The 23,116-nt window shown below is 40.8% G+C and overlaps 1 protein-coding gene across 1 annotated transcript in view; it reads left to right on the top strand.

Annotated features, from left to right (window-relative positions):
• Nucleotides 1–5,622: 5,622 nt before the first annotated feature.
• UGCG (UDP-glucose ceramide glucosyltransferase) overlaps nt 5,623–23,116 on the top strand; it is a 36,282-nt gene continuing 18,788 nt past the window's right edge. Inside the window, exon 1 of the mRNA XM_030859015.3 lies at nt 5,623–5,865. Coding sequence (XP_030714875.1) covers nt 5,768–5,865 — 98 coding nt within the window. The 5' untranslated portion in view covers nt 5,623–5,767. The remainder of the gene's footprint in view (nt 5,866–23,116) is intronic.

The raw sequence follows: 23,116 nt of genomic DNA, 5'->3' as shown, positions 1-23,116 counted from the left end.
CCATTTAATGGGTAAAAAAACCACTGTAGGTTAAGCACCTGAACTGATAAGTAGATAAGGCATTTTTCTACTAATTTCAAACATGCTTAGGGGAAAAAAATGACAAGAATTAAATTGTTTCTTTGGGCATTAGCACAACAAATTTCAGATCAATTGATTCTAACTTTGTTTTTGAAACTTCAAACTTACCCAATTTCTAGAGGATCATTTTTTACATTTTAAAGAAGTTTTTATAAGGGCTGAAAATTTACAATATACCTGTCTTTTAAAAATAACACATTAGCCACATTCAACCAACCTCGGATCACGTAGTATTGTAGTAGTATTTACTGAAAAAAAATCTGCATATAAGTGGAGCCCTATTGTTCAAGGGTCAACTGTATGTCCAATATTGACATAAAAATGATGCTGTACTATGTCAGGTAGAGCATAGGCTCTGGAGCAGGTCTTCAGGTTGTGATTAGGTGAACTAATATGTAGTTACTTTCACTCACTCTAACTCTGTGGTCTAATTTTATAATCTGAAGGAGGGTTATGAGTAGTTAATGTGTATTTGTTTTCCACAGAGAAAAAAAACATATTTAAAGTATTTGCAAACAAAGGAGAAAGTTGAACAATTTTTCTAGTGACTTCTCTCAGTGTAGATCAGTTTAAATAAACTAATTCACTTGTTCAACAAATATTTGAGTGCCTAGAAGGTGGAAAGCCCTGGGATCTGATGACAAACTACTTTATCTCACTAATTCAGACACTTATAACATTTCCAGTACTTCAAATGGAGCACTCACTTATTTTTTTCAAAAAATAGACTGGGGCTTCCCTGGTGGCGCAGTGGTTGGGAGTCCGCCTGCCGATGCAGGGGAGGACGCGGGTTCATACCCCGGTACGGGAGGATCCCGCATGCCGTGGAGCGGCTGGGCCCGTGAGCCGTGGCCGCTGGGCCTGCGCGTCCGGAGCCTGTGCTTCACAACGGGAGAGGCCACGGCAGTGAGAGGCCCGCGTACCGCAAAAAAAAAAAAAAAAAAAAAGACTATTTTTAAAGCAGCTTTAGGTTCACAGTAAAACTGAGCAGAAAATACAGTTCCCATATACTCCCTGCCCAACATACGCACAGCTTCCCCCACTGTCAACATCCTGCCCCAGAGTGGTATATTTGTTACAGCTGATGAACCTACATTGACACATCACAGTCACCCAAAGTCCACAGTTTACATTAGGGTTCACTCTTTTAGATTTTTTTTTTTTTTCAGTACGCGGGCCTCTCACTGTGTGGCCTCTCCCGTTGCGGAGCACAGGCTCCGGACGCGCAGGCTCAGCGGCCATGGCTCACGGGCCCAGCTGCTCCGTGGCATGTGGGATCTTCCCGAACCAGGGCACGAACCCGTGTCCCCTGCATCGGCAGGCGGACTCTCAACCACTGCGCCACCAGGGAAGCCCCAGGGTTCACTCTTGATGTTGTACGTTCTATGGTTTTGGACAAATGTATAGTACATGTATCTACCATTATATTGAATAGTATCATACAGAATAGTTTTACTGCCCTAAAAATCCTCTGTGACCTGCCTATTCATCCCTCCCTCTCTCCCTTCTGGCAACCACTGACATTTTTACTGTCTCCATAGTTTTGACTTCTCCAGAATGTCATATAATTGGAATCATACAGTATGTAGCCTTTTCAGATTGGCTTCTTTTACTTAGGAATATGCCTTTAAGTTTCCTCCATGTCTTTCATGACTTGATAATTTATTTCTTCTTAGCATTGAATAATATTCCATTGTCTGGATGTACCAGACAATGGATTTATCCATTCATCTACAGAAGGACATCTTGGTTGCTTCCAAGTTTTGGCAATTAGGAATAAAGCTGCTATAAACATCCGTGTGCAGGTTTTTGTATGGATATGTTTTCAATTCATTTGGCTAAACAGCAAGGAGTGTGATGCTGGATTGTATGGTAAGAGTATGTTTAGTTTTGTAAGTAAATGCCAAACTATCTTCCAAAGTGACTGTATCACTTGTAATTTTTTTTTAAATTATGAAAAATTTCTACATGATTTTTCATCATTGATAACTCATTTGTAAAATAGAAAATGGTCATTTTTCTTCATGGAAACAGTAATGCTCATTATAGAAAGTCAACACTATAAACGGGTAGATTTTAAAAAATCAACCCTTTTCATTCCTCAAAGATAAGTACTCATAATTGTCTGGTGTAATTTCTTTTAGTCTTTTTTCTGTATATAGGCTTTGTGTCACCTTTTAAACTTGATTTTTCTAGAAATCTCACTAAAGATGATGTTTTTCTTAGACGCAATCCAAATCAAGAATCCTGATTATTAGACTTCCCTGGTGGCACAGTGGTTAAGAATCTGCCTGCCAACGCAGGGGATGGGGGTTCGATCCCTGGTCCAGGAAGATTCCACATGCCACAGAGCAGCTAAGCCCATGTGCCACAACTACTGAGCCTGCACTCTAGAGACCACGAGCCACAACTACTGAGCCCACGAACCACAACTACTGAAGCCTGTGTGCCTAGAGCCCATACTCTGCAACAAGAGAAGCCACTGACCACAATGAGAAGCCCGCGCACTGCAATGAAGAATAGCCCCAGCTCGCCGCAACTAGAGAAAGCCTGTGCACAGCACAAGGAAGACCCAATGCAGGTAAATATTAATTAATTACTTAATTAAAAAATAAAATACATCTTTAAAAAAAAGAATCCTGATTATTGAAAATATTACAACTTTAAAAAACGTAAAACTAACTTTTATATATAGGCATTTGGGGCACAGTGTAACAGAGTATCAACTTGCCAAAGTTTGTTTCATTTCTCTGAGGTACCTTATGTACCTGTGTTCTCCCAGCCTCCACTCTTGTCTTTTCTGGGACATGTGACTAGAACCAATATAATTTCATTTCAGTTTCAGTTGGAATCAGCTACAATTATTTTGGCTTGGATTTGGTTCAAACTGAAAATGTGTTCCAACTACTTGGTTTGAACCAGACATTTTGCATCCTTTTCTGGTTAAGGTTTTATAACTAAACTATCTAGGGCCATTAAATGACAGTCAAATTTGGCTTTTGTTTACCTCTAAAAACATTCCTTCTTAAAATGTATGAATTCTAATATATACTAATGTTACTAGATTGCCACTGGAAAAAGTCAGAGGCCCTGAACTTGGTAGAATTTGAGGAGAGCCCTTTAGACAAACAAGCAAAACAATGTTAAATGCCAAAAGTGAGATTGGTGGACAGGGTCTTTGCTAGACTCCTATGCTGCTGTGCTACATGGAAAAAATTTACACTTATACTATATCTATAGAATATAGATGTCTATATCTATAGAATATTCTATATCTATAGAATGTTAGGATTGCACATTCTAAAGCTGCTACTTTAAACTCATCAACCAAGTTTGGACAGACCAAGTTTAACTAGGCTCAAGTACAACATAGCTGATCTATTATCTACTGATTATACTCAATCAGAGGAGTTCTGTTAACTGTTAAGAATATCGGGTTCTTTCAACTTTCTTTGGCCTCCTTTTCCAAGTCATTGATCATACTGTATAAAATCCTTTGTTGTAAGGTTCCAAAAACCATTTGGAGAAATGTAGAATACAACAAAATGCTTAAATTGACCAATTGACATAGTTCATCAAATCTTAAAGTACATTAATTGCAGTATTATTTTATATACGATTAAGAAAAAAAAATCTACCAATTAGTTGTAAGATGCCGTTGACTGTGAGATGCATTTCCATTTCAGAAATGTTAAAATGAAATGTTTCTTAAAAAGTATGTCTTAGAATTGATTAACTAAAATAGTGATGTTTTAAAATTTCCACTTGTAGTGTTATTTCCATGTTAATATACTATTGGGCTATAACTTTAATTTATCAACCAGTAACTCTCAACAATGGAAGTTTGGTTTCTAAGCCCTGTTCTTTCTTACTGACTTTAACCAGGTAAAACAAAGGGTATAGCAAATCCAGGATTGGTTCTCAGTATAGATATTAATTTAAACTCTTTTCTGATTGTAGTTTATCATTTACTTATAGATTGAGGTAGCTCATTCGATCAATATTAGCTATAATAAATAACAATAATAAAATAAACAACTTCTTTTCAAAATTGAATTCCATTCTGAAATCTCTCAAGGGAGGTCATGGATTATTTAAAAGGAAATCACTTGAATAAACATCATCTAAACATAAAACAATAGAGAAACTATATAAACTCATCTAGGCTGAAGAAACAAACAGAAACATTTAGTACTAGATTAACTCATCTCCCTGGACTGATTTAAAATTAAGATAAACACTAAATTACCTTACTATCCAAAATGCCATTTCTTTCCATTTTAGAGCAGTGCTATCCCCCGTGTAATTTTAAATTTTCTAGTAGCTAACCAAATTTAAAAAGTAAAACAACAGCAAAGACAGTGAAATAATTTAAATAATTTAACTCAGTATATCAAAATATTGTTTCAACATGTAATCAATATAAAATAAATGAGGTGGTCTTCGGTATCAGGTGTATGATTTACATTCGCAATACATCTATTCCTACCAGCCACATTTCAAGCGCTCAGTACCCCCCTATGGCTACAGTATTGGGCAGGAGTAGTCTTTGAGGACTTCAGTATTAACTGATTCTTTACATTCTGAGTTTGAGAATTTCTTTTATGTTACACGCTGCCTCTAAGGTGTTTAGAGATCTGCGAAGCACAAGGAGATTGTTTTACTCTCGGTCCGTTGTGATCCAAGACTCCACAGCATTAGAACCAGCGAGGGAGGAAGGCCATGGGACACCCTGGCGCCCAGGAACGTGTCTTGGAGGAGGGCCTGAGCCGCTCCGAGTAATGCCCGGCGCAGCGGCTGCGAAACCAGCGTTGGAAGTTGGACTGCGAGACAACTCGGGGTCTGCCTGGAACCCCAGGTCTTTTCCTGGGGCGCCCTGGAACACCAGAACCGGACAAAGGGAAAGTGTTCTCCGAGTTGGATACAGGGACCCGCTCCGCCGACGGAGGCCGGCCTAGGGCTGCAGTGCTGGCCGCCCTGGTAGCCTCCACCGGTCACTGAGAGGTGGGTGGAGGCCTGAGCCCGTAGGTGGGGGAAAACCCTGCCTGCGTCCTGGGGAGAAGTCTCCCAGGGGCGCGCTCACGAGAGTGACGCCACCGGCGCGAGGGCGGCAGGGTGGGCGGAGAGGAGCGGCGCGCACCGCCCTTCGGAGGCGGGGGGGGGGGGGTGGTGGAGGCCGTGGCTCCGGAGGGCCGGGGCGGGGCTGGGTGCGCCGGGGAGTCTGGGCACAAGCCGGCGGTTTCGATTAGTACGCGGAGTTGCGGCTGCAAAGGAGGGCACAGAGCTGCGCTGCCCGGAGCCCAGCGGCGAGGCGGCGGGGAGGCGGCGAGGCGGCGGGGAGGCGGCTAGGCGGCGGGGCGGCGGCGGCGGCGGCGCAGGCGTTTGGGATCCAGCCGGCGGCCGCGAGGGGGTGGAGAGGCGAGCCGGAGCGCGGGGCCACGGCCGCCCTGCCCACTGCGTCCGGCCACCGCAACGCCTGCATCCGCGAGCGCGCCGAGGCCAGCGCGCCAGCGAGTGCGCGCGGGCGGGGGCGCGCAGGCCCTGCCCGCCCCTTCCGCCCCCACCCCCCTCCGCCCCTTCCTCTCGCCACCTTTCTCTCCACTTCTGCGACCCCGCGCCGGGCGCCCACCCTGTCCTCTTCGGGAGCGCTGTCCGCTGCGGCGGCCGGAGCGGGCCAGGCCGGGGGATGGCGCTGCTGGACCTGGCGCTGGAGGGAATGGCCGTCTTCGGGTTCGTCCTCTTCTTGGTGCTGTGGCTGATGCATTTCATGGCCATCATCTACACGTGAGTGAGGGGCAGCTGGAGGATCCCGTGGCGGGGGTCGAGGCCTGGGGACAGGCGAGGGTGGGAGGAATTTCTCTTTGGAGGGGATTGGGATCGGATGGGGGTGGAGAAAGCTAATTCTCAGACTCTTCCTCCCATTCCCTCTCCCTGTGCATCAGCTGGGGCGGGGGGTTCATTGGAAGAGAAAAGTGGCGAGTGAGGGAATGGCTGGGCTTCAGGCAACTGCACTGCCAGGGGAAAGGAGACTATGCTCTTTTTACGTGTCAGGCGGAAGGTTGCTTGCTTGGTTTGATTGTGTTGGGGATTCGTGTGATTTTTCATCTGGGCCAAGATGTATGGTGTATTGTGTTTTGTTTTGGTTTTTTTCCCTCGACCTGGGCCACGTTTCTATTATGGTGATGATCGTTTTCACCCTTCGGTGAGCTGCACACAGCCACCTGGAGACCTCCCTGTGGATTTTCTTCTTCCTGGAAGAGCTCTGTGTCCTTAGATAGGTGTGAAGCACCTGTCCACCTTGAAAAATGTCCACCAAATGTCAGAGCTGGCGTTGTAGCCTTGAGTCATGTCAGCTTGTACATTTCAGTGTGGTTTTCTTTCCTTTTTTTTTTTTTTTCCCAATTCCTTATTTATTACCTTGTTTAGATGTGCCCCCCCCCCTTTTCATTAGATGCCTTTCACTGGGGACACAGTGACGAGCACGACAGAATTCCTGTCCTCAAAGATCTTACATTCCAGAAGGGAGAGACAGATAATAAAATTCCGAATAAGGTTATTTCAGATAGTGATAAAGACTATGAATAAAATAAACCCGGGTAATGGATGAATATGACATAGAGTGTGTAGCTACTTTTGATATTTCAATTGTTCAACTGTCTTTAAAATGAAGGAAGCCTTCATGAGGATATGAAAGAATTGGCATAGAGCGCATTACTCTTGGATTCACTGGATTTTTAGCCCCCCCAAAAGATGATGGTGCATAGTGATCTTTACCACCCATTAGAATAGGGTATATGTTAGTAGAAGAGAGGGGAGAACTTTAAGAAATTAATTACTTATAGTTTTTTTTCCTTTTCACTACAGAAAAAGTGTGCTTTTTCCTTTTGGAAATGCTGCATTTTATTAGTATAGTGTGGCATTTCCTGGTACTGGAGAAAGATGCTACATTGTACAAGGCATACTGATATTTCTTTGAAGATTAAAGAAAAATGCTTCTTGGACACTGTTGGTCTTAGGTTTTGGAGTTTGTGAGCTGTAGGCACTGAACATTCTGGAGTTCATTTTAAATATATGAGTTCTTAAAAAACAATTCTGTCACTTTTTCCAATTTAAAAATAAGACATGCTTACTATATAGAGCATTTAGACAGTATGGAGAGGAAGAAAGAAGAAAGTTCAACACACACACCAAAACTCCATTACCTGTCAACCTTTTGTGACTATCGTTCCAATTATATTTCTGTGGGGGGGAGGGAAAGGAAGGGAGGGAGGTAAGGAGGGAGAGAGAAAGGAACCATATTATGGTTGTTCTTTCACCAGCCTCAAAATTCATCTATTTAATAAATACTTTCTGGGAAGCTCTTTTGTATATACAAGGCACTGTTCTAGGTGCTGGAAATAAGATTGAAGAACAATACATCCAGGGCCCTGCTCACATGGAGCATCCATGTAAAATATCTTGAGTAATTTTCTCATGTCAATAAACATATGAGGGACTTCCCTGGTGGCGCAGTAGCTAAGAGTCAGCCTGCCAATGCAGGGGACATGGATTCGAGCCCTGGTTGGGTAAGATCCCACATGCCGTAGAGCAACTAAGCCCATGTGCCACAACTACTGAGCTTGCGCTTTAGACCCCGTGAGCCACAACTACTGAGCCTGCGTGCCACAACTACTGAAGCTCACGCACCTATAGCCTGTTCTCCGCAACAAGCCACCTCAGTGAGAAGCCCGTGCACTGCAACAAAGACCAACGCAGCCAAAAAATAAATAAATAATTAAAAAAATAAAATAAATTTATGATCTCTCCATCATTTTTAATAGATGTATGACATTTTTGTTTATGAGGTACTAATATGTATTCATTGTTATTATTGATGGGCATTTAGTTTATTTTCAATTTGTCAAGATTACAAACAACATGGTGATGAATTCATATGCTTACATCTTTGAGAGATGATCTCCTTAGTTTACATTCTGAAAGAGGAATTATTGGGCCAGAAGTGGTGCACATTTTAAACTTTGTTACATATTGCCCTATAGGAAGGTTGTATCTATTCATAGTCCTTGTAACATTGTATGATGGTCCCCATTTCCCCTTACTAAGTATCAGGCTTTTTACTGTTTTCTGTTTTTTATTTTCATTTCTTTAATTACTAGTTCCATTGAATGTTTTTCATATATTTAATACTAGTTACATTTAGTTGTAAATTTCATACTCAGTCTTTTGCTTGTGCTGCAATGTATTGCTGTGTTAATCTTTTTAATAGGAAGATTGTTCTTCTGTGATATGTTGCAGTTTTTGCCCACCTTGTTTTTTTTTTGTTTTGTCTTGTTTCTGTTTTGTTTTGTCTTTCAACTTTGTACATGTATTTAACATGGAGAAAAAGTGTGTACCTGTGTGTTTTAGGTAGTCAAGTCTTTTTTTTTTTTTTCCTGACTGGTAAAATTTTTTATCTTCTCCATTTCCCCCAACTATTATATAGTAAGTATGTTTTTCGTTTAGTATTTTGAGTTTTCTTAGATTCTTTTTTTACACTTTACCCTTACAAAGTGTACCAGTATCCACTGTTTTAATGAATGAAGTATTATTACCTTTATTACCGTATTACTGGCGAGGCCAGCCCCTCCTTATTCTTATGCAAATTTTTAACTTTTTATACATTTTTATTTTAAACTGAACTTTAGAACCTTTTTTTTTTTTCAGACTCTAAGTAATCTTGTATTTAAATTGGAATTGTTAAATTCACAGCTTGATTTGAAGAAAGTTGACTTCTTTCAACATAGGACCATGATGGATCCCCTTCCCTCTATGATGTATACATAATGATAAAGCCACACTTCTTTCACACTGGTGATGTAGCTTAATACTTCAAATAACCATCTGGGGAAGTTTATACTCTTAGACTGTGACAACTCCAGAATAGTTTTAAGTTATTTTGTGCTTCATGATAAACTGCAGAATTTTCTTAAATACTTTTTTACTTAAAATACTTCTAGTTTTTGAGACTAGTACAAACTTTAGCTTAGTTAAGATACTGTAGTCTTTGTATTTCTTTTCCAATGCCCCATAGAGTTACCGTTTATATTGACAGTAACAGGATTCAGAAAAGTTATGTGAAAATAGAATAGAGAAAATGCAATTAGTTTATAACAGATGAGTAGGAATCTTCTGTCTTTCTGAAATGGATAACTGAACATAAAGTAAATAATCAACAGCTTAATTTATGTATAAATTAAATCTTGCCTTTTTAAAAATTAAGTTCCTTTCATCTCATCCCACCATCAAAATTATTTACGTGTTTGATTTGATTCCTTTCTTACTGAAGTAAAGATACTTCCCAATTTAATGAGTTGTTTTCAAGCAGAGCCCTAAGGTTTTGTCCTCTCCTCTCTTCTGTATTTAGTAAAATTGCAAATTTGATAATCTCCACAGTTTGACAAGCAAGGTTAAAGAACATTGGCAATGATATTTTGGTTAAAATATTGTGCTAAGCATTCTGTATTTTATTGAAGAATATATTTTCTGAACAGGTGTTCTGTGTCCTCTCAAATCCTTTTTAAGTGAGGTAAAGTATAAATAAAATAATCATATATTGGTCCTCTCCTAAAACCTTGTGCCTGCAACTGGTGGAAATGGAGCCTATTTTCAAAACCTTATATGGCTCCATATCTGGTCATCAGATTAAGGAGCATAATCTGTGAGCTACTAATGTTTAAAAATGTTTAAGTAATACAAACATTGTAGTGAAATTGCTGAGAAAAACGATAAAACATTCTTTTTTAAAACCAGTGGTTATTTTTTCAAAATTAAATACAGTGTGTAATGGTATCTAGATAATTTAGATTCAATGTTCTATTGTATTGTAACTTCTTAAAATGAGATAAAGAGCTAAGTATTGGACTGTATTTTAAAAATGGAGCTGAATGTGATTAATACAGTGAACAATTGTTCAATGAAACTTTTTGCTCCAATTTCATAAATATCTTACAATTCCTATATGCCTACAATTTAAAAAATTGAGATGATTTATAAACTAGAGAACCATTATTTTCAATATTTTCTGCTCACTGGTATCTCTACCTACTGCTTTGCTCCTTTCCAGATTTAGTATCGACTGATGCCCAATCATTTCATAACATATTTTAGATGGCAGACATTTGTGGGATTTTGCCTATAATGTCTCCCCCTCGCGCCGCCATGGCTTGTGGGATCTCAGTTCCCTGACCAGGGATTGAACCCCAGGCCCGTGGTAGTGAAAGCGACGACTCCTAACCACTGGACCACCAGGGAATTTCCCTATAATGTTAAAGATAACATTCAGATTAGAGCATTTGAAATTCAGGGCTCTTATTTTGAAGATTATTTTTCCTAAAACAAAACAAAACAAAACATAACAACAACAAAAACACTAATGATTATATCCTCTGTAGGCGGAGTTGGTTAAGTGATCTTTATGGATTTTTTTCCTTTTTTGAGAGCTAGTGTGGTTTGATAGCTTGGGGGCTGCTGTTTTCTTCCCTGTTTAGCCCTTAGGAGCCATACTGCTAGGTAAGAGTATCTAAGCAAGACACCTTGCTTTTTTCTCCTCTCACTCCCCCATCCCTCTCCCTCCTTGGATTTATCATTTTCTCCCCTCTACACATGGTATCCTAATGTTTAGTGTTAGGCTTTATCTTTTCTATTAATTGACTGGAGGTGCCAGGGTATGGTGGAAATACTTCTTGTATCCATAAATATTAACTGCCTTCTACTAAAGCAGAGGTCCTTTTCCTGAAGACTTTTTCTCAAGTTAATTCTGCCTTTCCTAATTTTTCTAGTATAACAACTTTTATACCTGCTGCACAGCTTTTGAATGGAGTTTAAATACTCACTATCAGGATAACTGTGATAAACTTCCTGTTAGAAAGTAATTGTGTTTTTAATGTGAATTTTAGCATTTCAAATGTTATTTTTAGATAATATGATTTTTTTTTGGCCTTAAATTCATTAATACATTGATGTTCTGAGCCTTAGTAGAATGTAAATTGAGAACTTATTTTCTGGGTTTATTCCTGAGGATGTACTTGGACTTTGGACAGATGTTGGTCAGTCAGGGTCATTGCTATCAGAACCACTTTTGGGTGCACGAATAAGGCAATTGAGCCCCTTGAACCTGAGCCTGGGGTAGATACAGAATTGGACTATATTATGATAGCTTTAAAAAGCAAAAAGGAAATTGTAATTGAGTTTTAATATTTAGTGATGATTCTCTTGATTCATCATTCCTCCCTTTTCCTACCTACATTATTAGTTCAGTACACGTTATCTCTGCCCTAGATTATTGAACTCTCTCTACTCTCTGCTATCTTTACCTACAGCTTTGCTCCTTATCTACTTTATTTTTCTTATTGTAACCTAATCTTTCTGGTGCAGTAATCTTGGATCATGTGCTTAAAATCTTACCATGGTTCCCCATTGCCTTCAGGTTAAAATTCAGATTCCTTAACAAGACATGTATAGTTCTGTAGGAGCTGAGCCATCCCCTGTGCCTGTTTCTCCAGCAACACTGAATTACTGGCCTTCCTTGAATATGCAATGTCATTTTCTTTAGAATTCTCTTTCCTTCCTTTTCTTCCCCTTCTCTCCCTCTTTCCTTTTTGTTTTACTAACTCCTACTCATTCAAGTTATTGTCAACTTTAGCTCTTTATTGGAATTGGCACCCCCTCTATGTCCTTCCACAGTATCTTGAATTTACCCATCTAAACAAATAGGTGTTCCGTTGTCTCTTTCCCCACTTAGATTATAAGCTTTTGAGGGTAAGGAGGTGTCTTTTTTTTTTTTACATGTTTATTTATTTTTTATACAGCCTATTCTTATTAGTTATCTATTTTATACACATTAGTGTATATATGTCAATCCCAATCTCCCAATTCATCCCACCACCATCACCTGCCCTCACTCTCCCCCCTTGGTATCTATGTTTGTTCTCTACATCTGTGTCTCTATTTCTGCCTTGCAAACCGGTTCATCTGCACCATTTTTCTGCATTCCACATATATGCGTTAAGATACGATATTTTTCTCTTTCTGACTTACTTCACTCTCTATGACAGTCTCTAGATCCATCCATGTCTCTACAAATGACCCAGTTTCATTCCTTTTTATAGCTGAGTAATATTCCATTGTATATATGTACCACATCTTCTTTATCCATTTGTCTGTTGATGGACATTTAGGTTGCTTCCATGACCTGGCTATTGTAAATAGTGCTGCAGTGAACATTGGGGTGCATGTGTCTTTTTTTTTTTAATTAATTTATTTATTTTTGGCTGAGTTGGGTCTTTGTTGCTGTGTGCAGGCTTTCTCTAGTTGTGGTGAGCGGGGGCTACTCTTTGTTGCAGTGCACGGGCTTCTCATTGCGGTGGCTTCTCTTGTTGCAGAGCATGGGCCCTAGGTGCGCAGGCTTCAGTAGTTGTGGCACGCGGGCTCTAGAGCACAGGCTCAGTAGTCGTGGTGCAAGGGCTTAGTTGCTCTGCAGCATGTGGGATCTTCCTGTCCAAGGCTTGAACCCATGTCGCCTGCATTGGCAGGCAGATTCTTAACCACTGTACCACCAGGGAAGTCACAGAATGTGTCTTTTTGTATTATGGTTTTGTCTGGGTATATGCCCAGTAGTGGGATTGCTGGGTCATATGGTAATTCTATTTTTAGTTTTTTAAGGGGCCTCCATACTGTTCTCCATAGTGGCTGTATCAATTTACATTCCCAGCAACAGTGCAAGAGGGCTCCCTTTTCTCCACACCCTCTCCAGCATTTATTTGCAGATTTTCTGATGATGCCCATTCTAACCGGTGTGAGGTGATACCTCATTGTAGTTTTGATTTGCATTTCTCTAATAATTAGTGATGTTGAGCAGCTTTTCATGTGCTTCTTGGCCATCTGTATGTCTTCTTTGGAGAAATGTCTATTTAGGTCTTCTGCCCATTTTTTGATTGGGTTGTTTGTTTTTTTAATATTGAGCTGCATGAGCTGTTTATATATTTGGAGATTAATCCACTGTCCGTAGATTCTTTGGCAAATATTTTCTCCCACTCTGAGGGTTGTCTTTTCTTCTTGATTATAGTTTCCTTTGCTGTGCAAAAGCTTTTAAGTTTCATTAGGTCCCATTTGTTTATTTTTGTTTTTATTTCTATTACTCTACAAGGTGGGTCAAAAAAGATCTTGATGTGATTTATGTCAGACAGTATTCTTCCTATGTTTTCCTCTAAGAGTTTTATAGTGTCCAGTCTTACATTTAGGTCTTTAATCCATTTTGAGTTTATTTTTGTGCATGGTGTTAGGGATTGTTCTAATTTCATTCTTTTACATGTAGTTGTCCAGTTTTCCCAGCACCACTTATTGAAGAGACTGTCTTTTCTCCATTGTATATCCTTGCCTTAAGGAGGTGTCTTACTATTGTATCTTCAGTGCTACTTGGCACTCAATTATTGCATGTCGAATGAATGATCTTTGAATTTTTTCCAGTAGTAATGGTGGGATTCTTGCTCACTCATTAACTTAGTGTCATTTGGCCATTGTGATTTGAGGTAGATGGACAGAATTTGGGATGCATTCAGTGGCCATGGTCTTTAATGAAATTAATTGGACCAAATGGAATCTTTATCTCACTATTTCTAACTAATCGTGGTTCAAATAGAAACAGGCCGTATCAATAACGTAATAACCCACAAATTATTTGTTAGATTTGAATTTTCCCCCCACGGTTTTCCAAAGGGAATACCTATGGTGCCATCATAATCTTTACACTTAGATCTGCCCTTTGGGAAATTGCAAAGCCATTAGTTGCTGTTAGCAAAATACCTTGATCTATTTATTTCCCATACACTAGGGCTGACTCTTGTCACCAAAGGGTGAGTGAGTGGAGTTTTTTGGGGAGGGAGGGGGAGCAAAATTAATAAAGATCTCCTCTTTGTTTTTTATGGTGATGGAATCTTTCGTGTTTTGTAGTGTACAAGTCTGTTGTCCATTGGAAATAGTTTGTGTTTTCCTATAAAGCTAACTCACTATTGGTTGTTCCGTGTCCTCTGGGGAATCTTGTGTCTACAAAGTTAATGTTGCACCAGGTATGCTTTGTGTTGCTGATGAAGCCCATTTTGCTGCAGTACCATTTTTGACAAGATAAGTGCGATATGGAAGTAACATTAGTCATGACACATACTGATTATTAAACACAGTAACAGGCTTCCAGGGCACAATCATAGCTAACGACAACAACAGAAGGCTTTTATCATTGAGAATTGCTGGCATGGACTATATGAAGTAGGGGATCTGCTGATCAAGCAATCAACTTAATTTTACATGAAACATTAACAGCCTTGATGGCACGGAGCAGAGGAGAAAATTCCTAATGTCAGATAAGTTGGTTCAGCTGAATTGCACAGCACAGTCTGGGACTGTTGAGCAAGGTGAACTTTGCCCTCAAGGAATCTATCTTCTCCCTTAGAAGCTTCTAGGGAGATTCTTGTGCCTCACTTCTGGGAGGTGTAGCGCTGTCTTAAGATTGCTGCAAGGGGCTGACAGAAGGGGACGAGCATAGCCAGCCCTCTCCCAGAAGTTTCCCCTCATTCCAGGCCCCCCTGCCACCCAAAACTCAATTCGAATACAAAACTGTACAATCAGTCATTTTAAAATGGTGCAAACCATTAAATAAACTGTTGAGTAGGGGAGACTAAAGGTTTGAAAGATAAAACAACTAAAATGACGGAAAGGACAGTAACAATTTTAGAGACTGAGATGTTAGGAAATAAAAATCAACGAGGAAAAACAAGGCCATCCTATCAGCTCACAAGTTGAAAACCCTTAGGCAGAGAGGCCATGAAGATTCATCAGGCCAAAGCAGCCATAACCCCAGCAGAATATTCCGGAATACTCCTTAGCATCCCTTGGAGTTCTTTGAAGCGTTCCCTGAATAGATGTCCTTCTAGCTCTCAACGGAAAGCAGGACCCTGAAGGCCTGTCTTTCTTGCTCGTGATTCATCTCTCGTGACCTTTTAGACTGAAGTGACTCTTACTCTGAGAAAGCGCCTCAGATGGTACCTACCCTTCTGTTCCCTGTCCTTGCAGCTGGCGGGTACAGCCCTGCGGCAGCTTGCTGTGAGCATCTGCCCCTCCCTGTCTTTGACAGTGACATGCCTTAATTACATGAATTCGATTTTCTTTTTTTCTTTTGACTCCAGCTCTCAACTTCAAGTGTAATTTAGAAATAATTCCTTGGGAAAATGAGACATATTGAAAATTTACCCCGCTTTCTTGTCTTCCCCAGTTGCTCCCTTAGTTTCAGGATCATTTTATTCTTCAAAAATGAAGCCAATCAAAACCACTGGCTAGTATATAAGAGGTTCATTCCTCTTTTACCTAATGTGTTCCTGAAAATGTAATAAAATCAAATTTCTGAAAATCAAATGGACATACATGTTAGATGGGGAGATTCTGTTTCAAGAGAACTAAGGAAAGTATTAAAATCCCAGACTGTGGATCTGCTGGTCCTGGTGCCTGGACATGCTGCCACTGACTGAGAGCTTGCCGGGTATTAGGGGCTGCGGGGAGGGGCTTTCTCTCAGGCCTGGACCCCCGGGAGGAAGGCTGCATTGTAGTCTTTGCTTTGGGAACTGTGTTAGGTGTGGTGATTTAATGGTCAACAAAACAGAATACTGTCCACTTTGGAATGCCTGAAAATATCTTCATGAGAGACGGTGGTATTGATTGAATTACATAGTGACCAGTAGTTGCTTTGTACATTGTACGTGCAGCATTGTGGCAATTATCTTGCCTCCGCCTCTCAGCTCTGAGGGTGACAGTCTCTCCCTCCAGCAGAGCCAAGGGAAGGGGGGGATTCATGTGGCTACAGAATCCAACACTTTGAGCCAGGCTCTGAGGATGGAGGGATTTCGAGAAGCCAGGATTATGCAGCACCTCTGCCCAACTGAGAACCCATTTAATAGTCTTAAAGGAGAGCTCACCTAATAAAACAGTAACAGGTCATTTTTGGGCAATAATAATTTGTGACATTTAATGCCTCTCACTCTCATACTTGCATTGTTTTTATACATTTGGATGACGCCTATAGAACTTTAAATTGGTTCCTAAATTTTGAGTGTAATTTAAACCTTGAATACAATTTTAGCTTAAATACTGGATATAATTTAAACTTTACATTAAATGTTTTATCCCATATTTTGACTTATTCTGTTTTAACCATGATTTGAGACTTTTGATGATTCCCTTTTCCCCCTTTAATCTTTCTTAATACATAAGAGTTGACTTTATGTTTAAAAAGAAAACCAAGCTTTGTGACCACCTAGAGGGGTGGGATAGGGAGGGTGAGAGGGAGAGAGATGCAAGAGGGAGGGGATATAGGGATATATGTATATGTATAGCTGATTCACTTTGTTATACGGCAGAAACTAACGACATTGTAAAGCAATTATACTCCAATGAAGATGTTAAAAAAAAAAAAGAAAACCCACATAATGGTCTAATCTTTTTTTTTTTTTTTTTGCGGTACGCGGGCCTCTCACTGTTGTGGCCTCTCCCATTGTGGAGTACAGGCTCTGGGCGCGCAGGCTCAGCGGTCATGGCTCACGGGCCCAGCCGCTCCATGGCATGTGGGATCCTCCCGGACCGGGGCACGAACCCGCGTCCCCTGCATCGGCAGGCGGACTCTCAACCACTGCACCACCAGGGAAGCCCCCTAATCTTTAAATATATATGAAATAATCTTTAAATCTATGAATTTCCAGTCCTTCCTTTTTGTTTATATGTTGCATCAATGTTTGGTATCTCTAAATCTCTTATCAGAACTATGGTAATTCAGAGAAGTTACATTTAGTGTAAAATGTCCTTAAAATTAGCAGTTTTTGAAAAAAATTACCAGTGATAGCTATCACCGAATGTTTACTTTGTGGCTTAATCTTATCTGTTTCTCACAACTATCAATACTTTATGAGGTAGGTACTGTTATTCACACTTTAAACAACAACAACAACAACTTGAGATAAGGAAGTACCTTGCCCAAGGATACACAGAGAGTTAGCTGTGAAGCTGGTACAGAAATCCAGACAGTTGCGCTCCAGCCCTGGCTCTTAAACCAGTATGCTATATACACTGCCAGTGATAACCTAAAAATAACCCCAGAAGTAGTCCATACGGATAGGGTAATCTGTATAGGAATTTCTCCAGTTGCTATGAATCTTACGTTTCTGATAACTGGCAACATTTAGCTCACTAGGGGGAGAGCCCCTACTTTCTCTCTTCTACAACCCTTCCCCATTCTCGTGCCACTTGTATGGCTCCTTACAGGCTCCTTGTTTTCCATCCATCCCATAACTGCTGACCTTTCTGAGAGTTTCCATCTCAGCCCTCTTCTGTTCTTACAGTAATCTAGCCTTCCTAGGTCCGTGGGTCTCAACTTTGCACTTTGGAGTCACTGGGAAGGTTTTTTTTTTTTTTAAAAAAAAAAAGCATGCTGCTGCCTGGGTCTCAATTCAGGAGATTCAGATTTATTTGGTCTGGGCATCAGGAATTTTCAAAAAAAAACTCCCTAGGTGATTTTCATGTACAGTCAAGGCTGAGAACAACTGCTCTAGGCAATTTATCCACAGGTGTGGCCTCTACCTGCTTACCTCTTTGGTTTCACTTAATTCTCCATTACAATTCATCACTTCGTTATCTTGCCCCTTGCCTTCCCTCATATCATCAGTCTGCCCTGTTATCCGGTATCCATCTCATAATTTACAGCTTCTCAACTTTCAGAATCTTGCAGAGGTAATCACGCAGCCACGTGGATTGGTACTACTACACATTCATGGTCTCAAATCTCAGCTAAGCCTACGCTGGTATCTGGCAATACTTTGTTTCTGTTTATAGCTCTGACACCCATGACTGGCAGCACCTCTTCTAAATCTTCACCATTTTACCTTCATTCTTGTCACATTTACCTTCACTCCTACTTCGCACTGTGGATCCTATCATGCCATTAATTATTTTTATTTTTTCTCTATTTACCTTTTGACTAGCTCTTTCCCCTGACCGTATATACTCAAGGATTAAAAACTAAAAATAATTAAAAATTAAACTGAAAAACGCTTCTCCATCTAGCTACTCTTTGGCTCTTTTTCACTGTCAGGTTGCAGGAGAAACTAGTGTTTATTCACTGTTATCGCAGCTCACCTCTCATTCATTTGCTTCTTAACCATTTTTATCTACCTGCCCCTTGCCCAGAGTACTCTGAGGTCACCAGTGTTCACACATTCTAGTGGACATTTCAGTTCTGTGGACTTTTCAATCCAGTGGACATTTCAGTTCTTATCTTGTGCTCTCGACAGCATTCAATGTTTTTCTTTCTTGAACCCTTTCAAAAAGAAAACAGCCCAGCCAAATAAACCCTTCTGTGACTTCACTTTCTTCCTGGCTCTCTTTCTACTGTCCTGGTCACTCACTCTTGGTCTCCCTCATGCATTACTGGTTCTGTAATATTAGTATATTGATTTGTGGCCACCTGCTAATGGCATGCTCCACCTGGGAGAGCTTATGTACTTACCAAACTGTGGGTGACTCCCATGTTTTCATCTCTAGACTAACCATACCTTCCAGCTCTATTTAGCCAACATTTTTTACTCTTCATTTATTTAACATTTTTTAAACTTGTGAACATGCTATTGTGTTGGACCCTAGAGACTTGACAGCCTACTGTAGTGTGTCTTCAAGTGTGGTTCACCGCTAGCCTGCATCAGAATCATTTGAGATGTTTGTAAAAATGCAGATTCTGAGGCTGTGGAATGAATGGTCCAGTAAGTTGTGATTTCTGCCTGTGGGCATTTTGTATACTAAACGTTTAAAAAAAAAACCAGGAGTCTCCTGGCCTGGAAATTGTCTCAGAATAGTAAGCTGAGGCAATTGGAGGACTCGCCTCATTTCGTTTTTCATATCTTAGGAATCACTTCTCTACCTGATATTCAGTATCTTAAAAAAACATTTCCTATTTTTTGTCTGCTTTTTTTGTTAGTTTGTTTCAGGTGGGAGAGTAAATCCAGTTCCTGCTTCTTCATATTGTCCAAAAGTTGAAGTCCTGAGGTGTGAGAGAGGGGAAGTCAGGGGTTTTTATACTTCTGTAAAGTCAGAGACAAAGTCGCAGACCATTTGTGATAACCCGAAGCTGGAAACAACCCAGAAGTCCATCAACAGGAAGTAGATAAAGTGTGGTATATTAATACAAGGAATACTATGCAGTTGTGAGACTGAATGAACTATAACTAACGGTACCAACAAGGATGACGGTCACAAACATGGTGTAAAGTAAAAGAAGCCAGACACAAAAGAGTATGTCCTATGGGGTCCCATTTAGATACATTTTAAAGCCAGCAGAATTAGTCTGTGGTGTTTGAAGTCAGGATGTGGTTACCTTGAGGAGAGGGTAGTTAGTAGAAAGGCACATTCATGAGCTTCTGGGGTTCTGGTAAGACTCTGTTTCTTGAGCTGGGTACTGGTTCCATGAGTATTTCACTTTGAGAAAATTCACTGAGCTGTGTACTTACACGTGACTTTACTATATGGGTTACGTATCAAGAAAAAGTACTCCCTGGCTCCCCTACAAAAAGGTCAAGGCTTCAAGCCAAATGCACGATGGGAAAGTAGAAGTGGATTCCCAGTGTAGCAGCTGAAACGGAGAAAGTGCTGTACCCAGGATCCTGCAAGAAAGCAAGTTACCTGATCAAGGTAGGGTTGGAAACGGGCACCCACGGGAAATCCTGTGCAAGGTGTCAGGGCAGTAAGCTCATGCTCATGCCACCTAGGTAATGCAGAAACCCTGACCTGAGATACTTAAATAAAAGCTGCTTTGAAACCAGGAAACCTTGCAAGACCCTGTCAGAGACACTCATGAAACAGGCCCACTGGGGGACTTCACCATTCAAGCCACTTTTGAGACTCCAGGCACATGGGCTGTTGTTCATAATTTGGAAACTACAAATTAGTTTACAACACACTGGCCATGGCCAAGGTACCCATCGGCATCATGTCTGTGTGGCAGGCAGAGTTCAGGTAGGTATTCTTGCTCTAGAGCATGGCTCTGTTGGCCTCTCTAGGAGTTTTAAAAGGAGAAGAGCTTCTGTATGTGGGCGCCTCCCCCGTTAAACCACAGCTCCTTGACGGTATGGAGTCCGTCTGTTTATCATGGTATCACCAGTGCATAGGATGATGCCTAGTGTACATTTGGGCTCAGAATAGATTTGTTCAGGAAGGGAACGGTGAGTAGTTACGGAGCACCACTGTGTGCACAGCAGAGTGCTATGTGATTGTGTGTGTGTGCGTGCGCGTGTTGACTTAATGGATATTATTATTATTATTTTTTTTTTTTTGCGGTACGCGGGCCTCTCACTGCTGTGGCCTCTCCCGTTGCGGAGCACAGGCTCAGCGGCCATGGCTCACCAGCCCAGCCGCTCCGCGGCATGTGGGATCTTCCCGGACTGGGGCACGAACCCACGTCCCCTGCATCGGCAGATGGACTCTCAACCACTGCGCCACCAGGGAAGCCCCGGATATTCTTTTTTTTTTTGATAAGCATTTCAAGTAATTTGTAGCAAGGGGCTATGTCCGTTGTATTACATAAGTCAAAACAATACTCTCCAAAGTAGGATACTTGGATGCTAGGGGGCAAACTACAAGATGACCCCTTAGGGTGTGGAGGGAAAATTGTGTGTGTGTTTGTATGTTAGAGAGGTGGTGGGGGGAAGGGAGGGAGAGGACTAGATACATAGATAGACAGTTACTGGGAGGAGGCACAAATGAGAATTTTTTTAAAGGTCCTGTGATATAGTTGCGCTTATAATGATTTTGAGTAGAAATTTCAGATATAGTACTTATCATCAATTCGCTTCACTGTAAACCTGGAGAGGGCTTCATTGTTGTTTGGCAGGTCAGCCTATCTTTGATAAAATGCTGCATTCTTGATATGAAAGGATAGGAGGTATATCTATATTAGCATTTAAAGTAAAATGTCTTAATGAAGACAAAGGGAAGAAGGGAAAAACAGGATCAACGCTACACTGTTTAGCACAGTTTAAATTAACATTGTTTTTCATCTAAAGCCTCGCCAAATGCAGTGTGTTAGGTTTTTCCATAATTGGTCATCACCTCACATGCATGTTTTGTTACAGTTTAATAGCACTTAATGAGCATACAGTGGGACCAGTAGATAAAAATTACTGTGATTTTGACTTCTTATTCTAGCCTCCATGTCTCAAACCCTTTCATGATTTCAATGTCGTTGCCTCTCATTCTCTCTGTGCTGCATTCTGGATAATTTCTTCAGATCTAGATTCCAGTTCTCCAGTTGTCTTTTGAACTGTGTGTATGCAACTTCACTATGACCTGTCTATTGAGTTTCTGATGTCAGTGATTGCCATTTTCATTTCTAGACGTTGTGTAGTTCTTTTCATATATTCGTGGTCACATATGACGGTCTCTCTTGTTCCATCTCTTAGGTTTTTTTCAAGCAACACCTATAGTTGGCGTTCTGGGTTCCAAACCCGCGTGGTTAGGTGTTCTCCAGGGAGCCTTTTTGCTTTTGTTCCATTTTGCTTCGGACTAAATCCAAGATAGGCAGCATCCCCATCTTCCCTCTGTGGTCCAGAAGTTTTCTACTTTGCCTGTAAGAGATTCCATATTTATTCAAGGTTCTTCAGACAGATTTACTATCATTCCTGTCTCAGGCTTGTCACCATTTCTAGGTCACTAGGGACCAACAGATGGTCCCAGTGCAAGTATTGTCTCCAGCACCACTCACTCAGGGGTTTCTCCTCATTTCTGACTTGGGACGCTTTCCTTTTATTTCTAACAGTTTAGTCATATATTTAAAAACATACTTTTAGTGTGCTTGTATTAAGAAGGAGGAGAGAAAATTATGAATATTATGTAAGAATTTCGTGTGTGTATGTTTTGGCTTGAATATGCATTTTTTTAAATCTCTGGAAAGATAAGTAAGAAACTAATAATGCTGGGGAGGTGGTGATGGCAACAAGACAGATGTGGGACAGGAGTGACAGGGGGACTTTTTTATATGAACCTCTTAATATTTTTAGTGATTTGAACCATGTGGATACATAACTGTTTCAACCAATTAAATATATAACATAAACTTTTCCTTCTGGCAATCTAGATGTTCTGTACTGGGTGGATTTCTCCAGACATCTAGTCTACTATTTTGTTAGAAATGGAATAGTTGTCATATTTGCGGTTATATAAATTTTAGATCATGGTTTTACCTCTTTCCAGCCCTCTAGATGAACTCTGTAGATCAATATTTTCCAAACTATCTGTGGCAAAGGATCAGTTCTTGAAAAGTTTTCCAATCTGTCATGGATTGATACTTTAGTAAACTACAGTGAAAATAAATGACTGACCATATGCTTGGATGGCATGGCAATGTCAAACTGCTGTAAAAGTTTCTAAGTGCTTGCTCTCCATTTCTTTCATCATTGGCCAGTAAAAAGCAACTTGTGGACCACTGCCACACTGAACAGCACTGCTGTAGATGGTACTCATTATTTTCTGGCGTTTGATGTTATGGATGAAAAATTGAGACCACACTGTTCTTTAAATTTTTGGTTGGTTTAAATTTTTTTCCATTGTAGGTAGTAGCCTGCTTTTCTTTCCGTAAAGATGCATTCTGGCAGCTGTCCCCAACCTTTTTGGCATCAGGGACGGGTGGAAGACAATTATTCCACGGATCGTGGGTGGGGGAGGGGATGGTTCAGGCGGTAATGCGAGCGATGGGAAGCCGCAGACGAAGCTTTACTTGCCCATTGCTCACCTCCTGCTGTGCGGCCTGGTTCCTAACGGGCCTCGGACGGGGTGGTGGGGGGTGGGGGGGGGTTGGAGACCCCTGCTTATGGCCTTATCTGAAACATGAGATGTTTGCTGCAGCACACCCCTGCCTTAATTAGGGGAGTGAGCCTGTGGCTAACTTCTGTGGATGATGGTACTGGTGTACTTCCAGAAA

The sequence above is a fragment of the Globicephala melas genome, chromosome 6 (assembly GCF_963455315.2).
Source record: "Globicephala melas chromosome 6, mGloMel1.2, whole genome shotgun sequence".
Classification (NCBI taxonomy): domain Eukaryota; kingdom Metazoa; phylum Chordata; class Mammalia; order Artiodactyla; family Delphinidae; genus Globicephala; species Globicephala melas.
The sequence above is the reverse complement of the archived record's forward strand: the minus strand, read 5'-3'. Positions and strand labels throughout refer to the sequence as shown.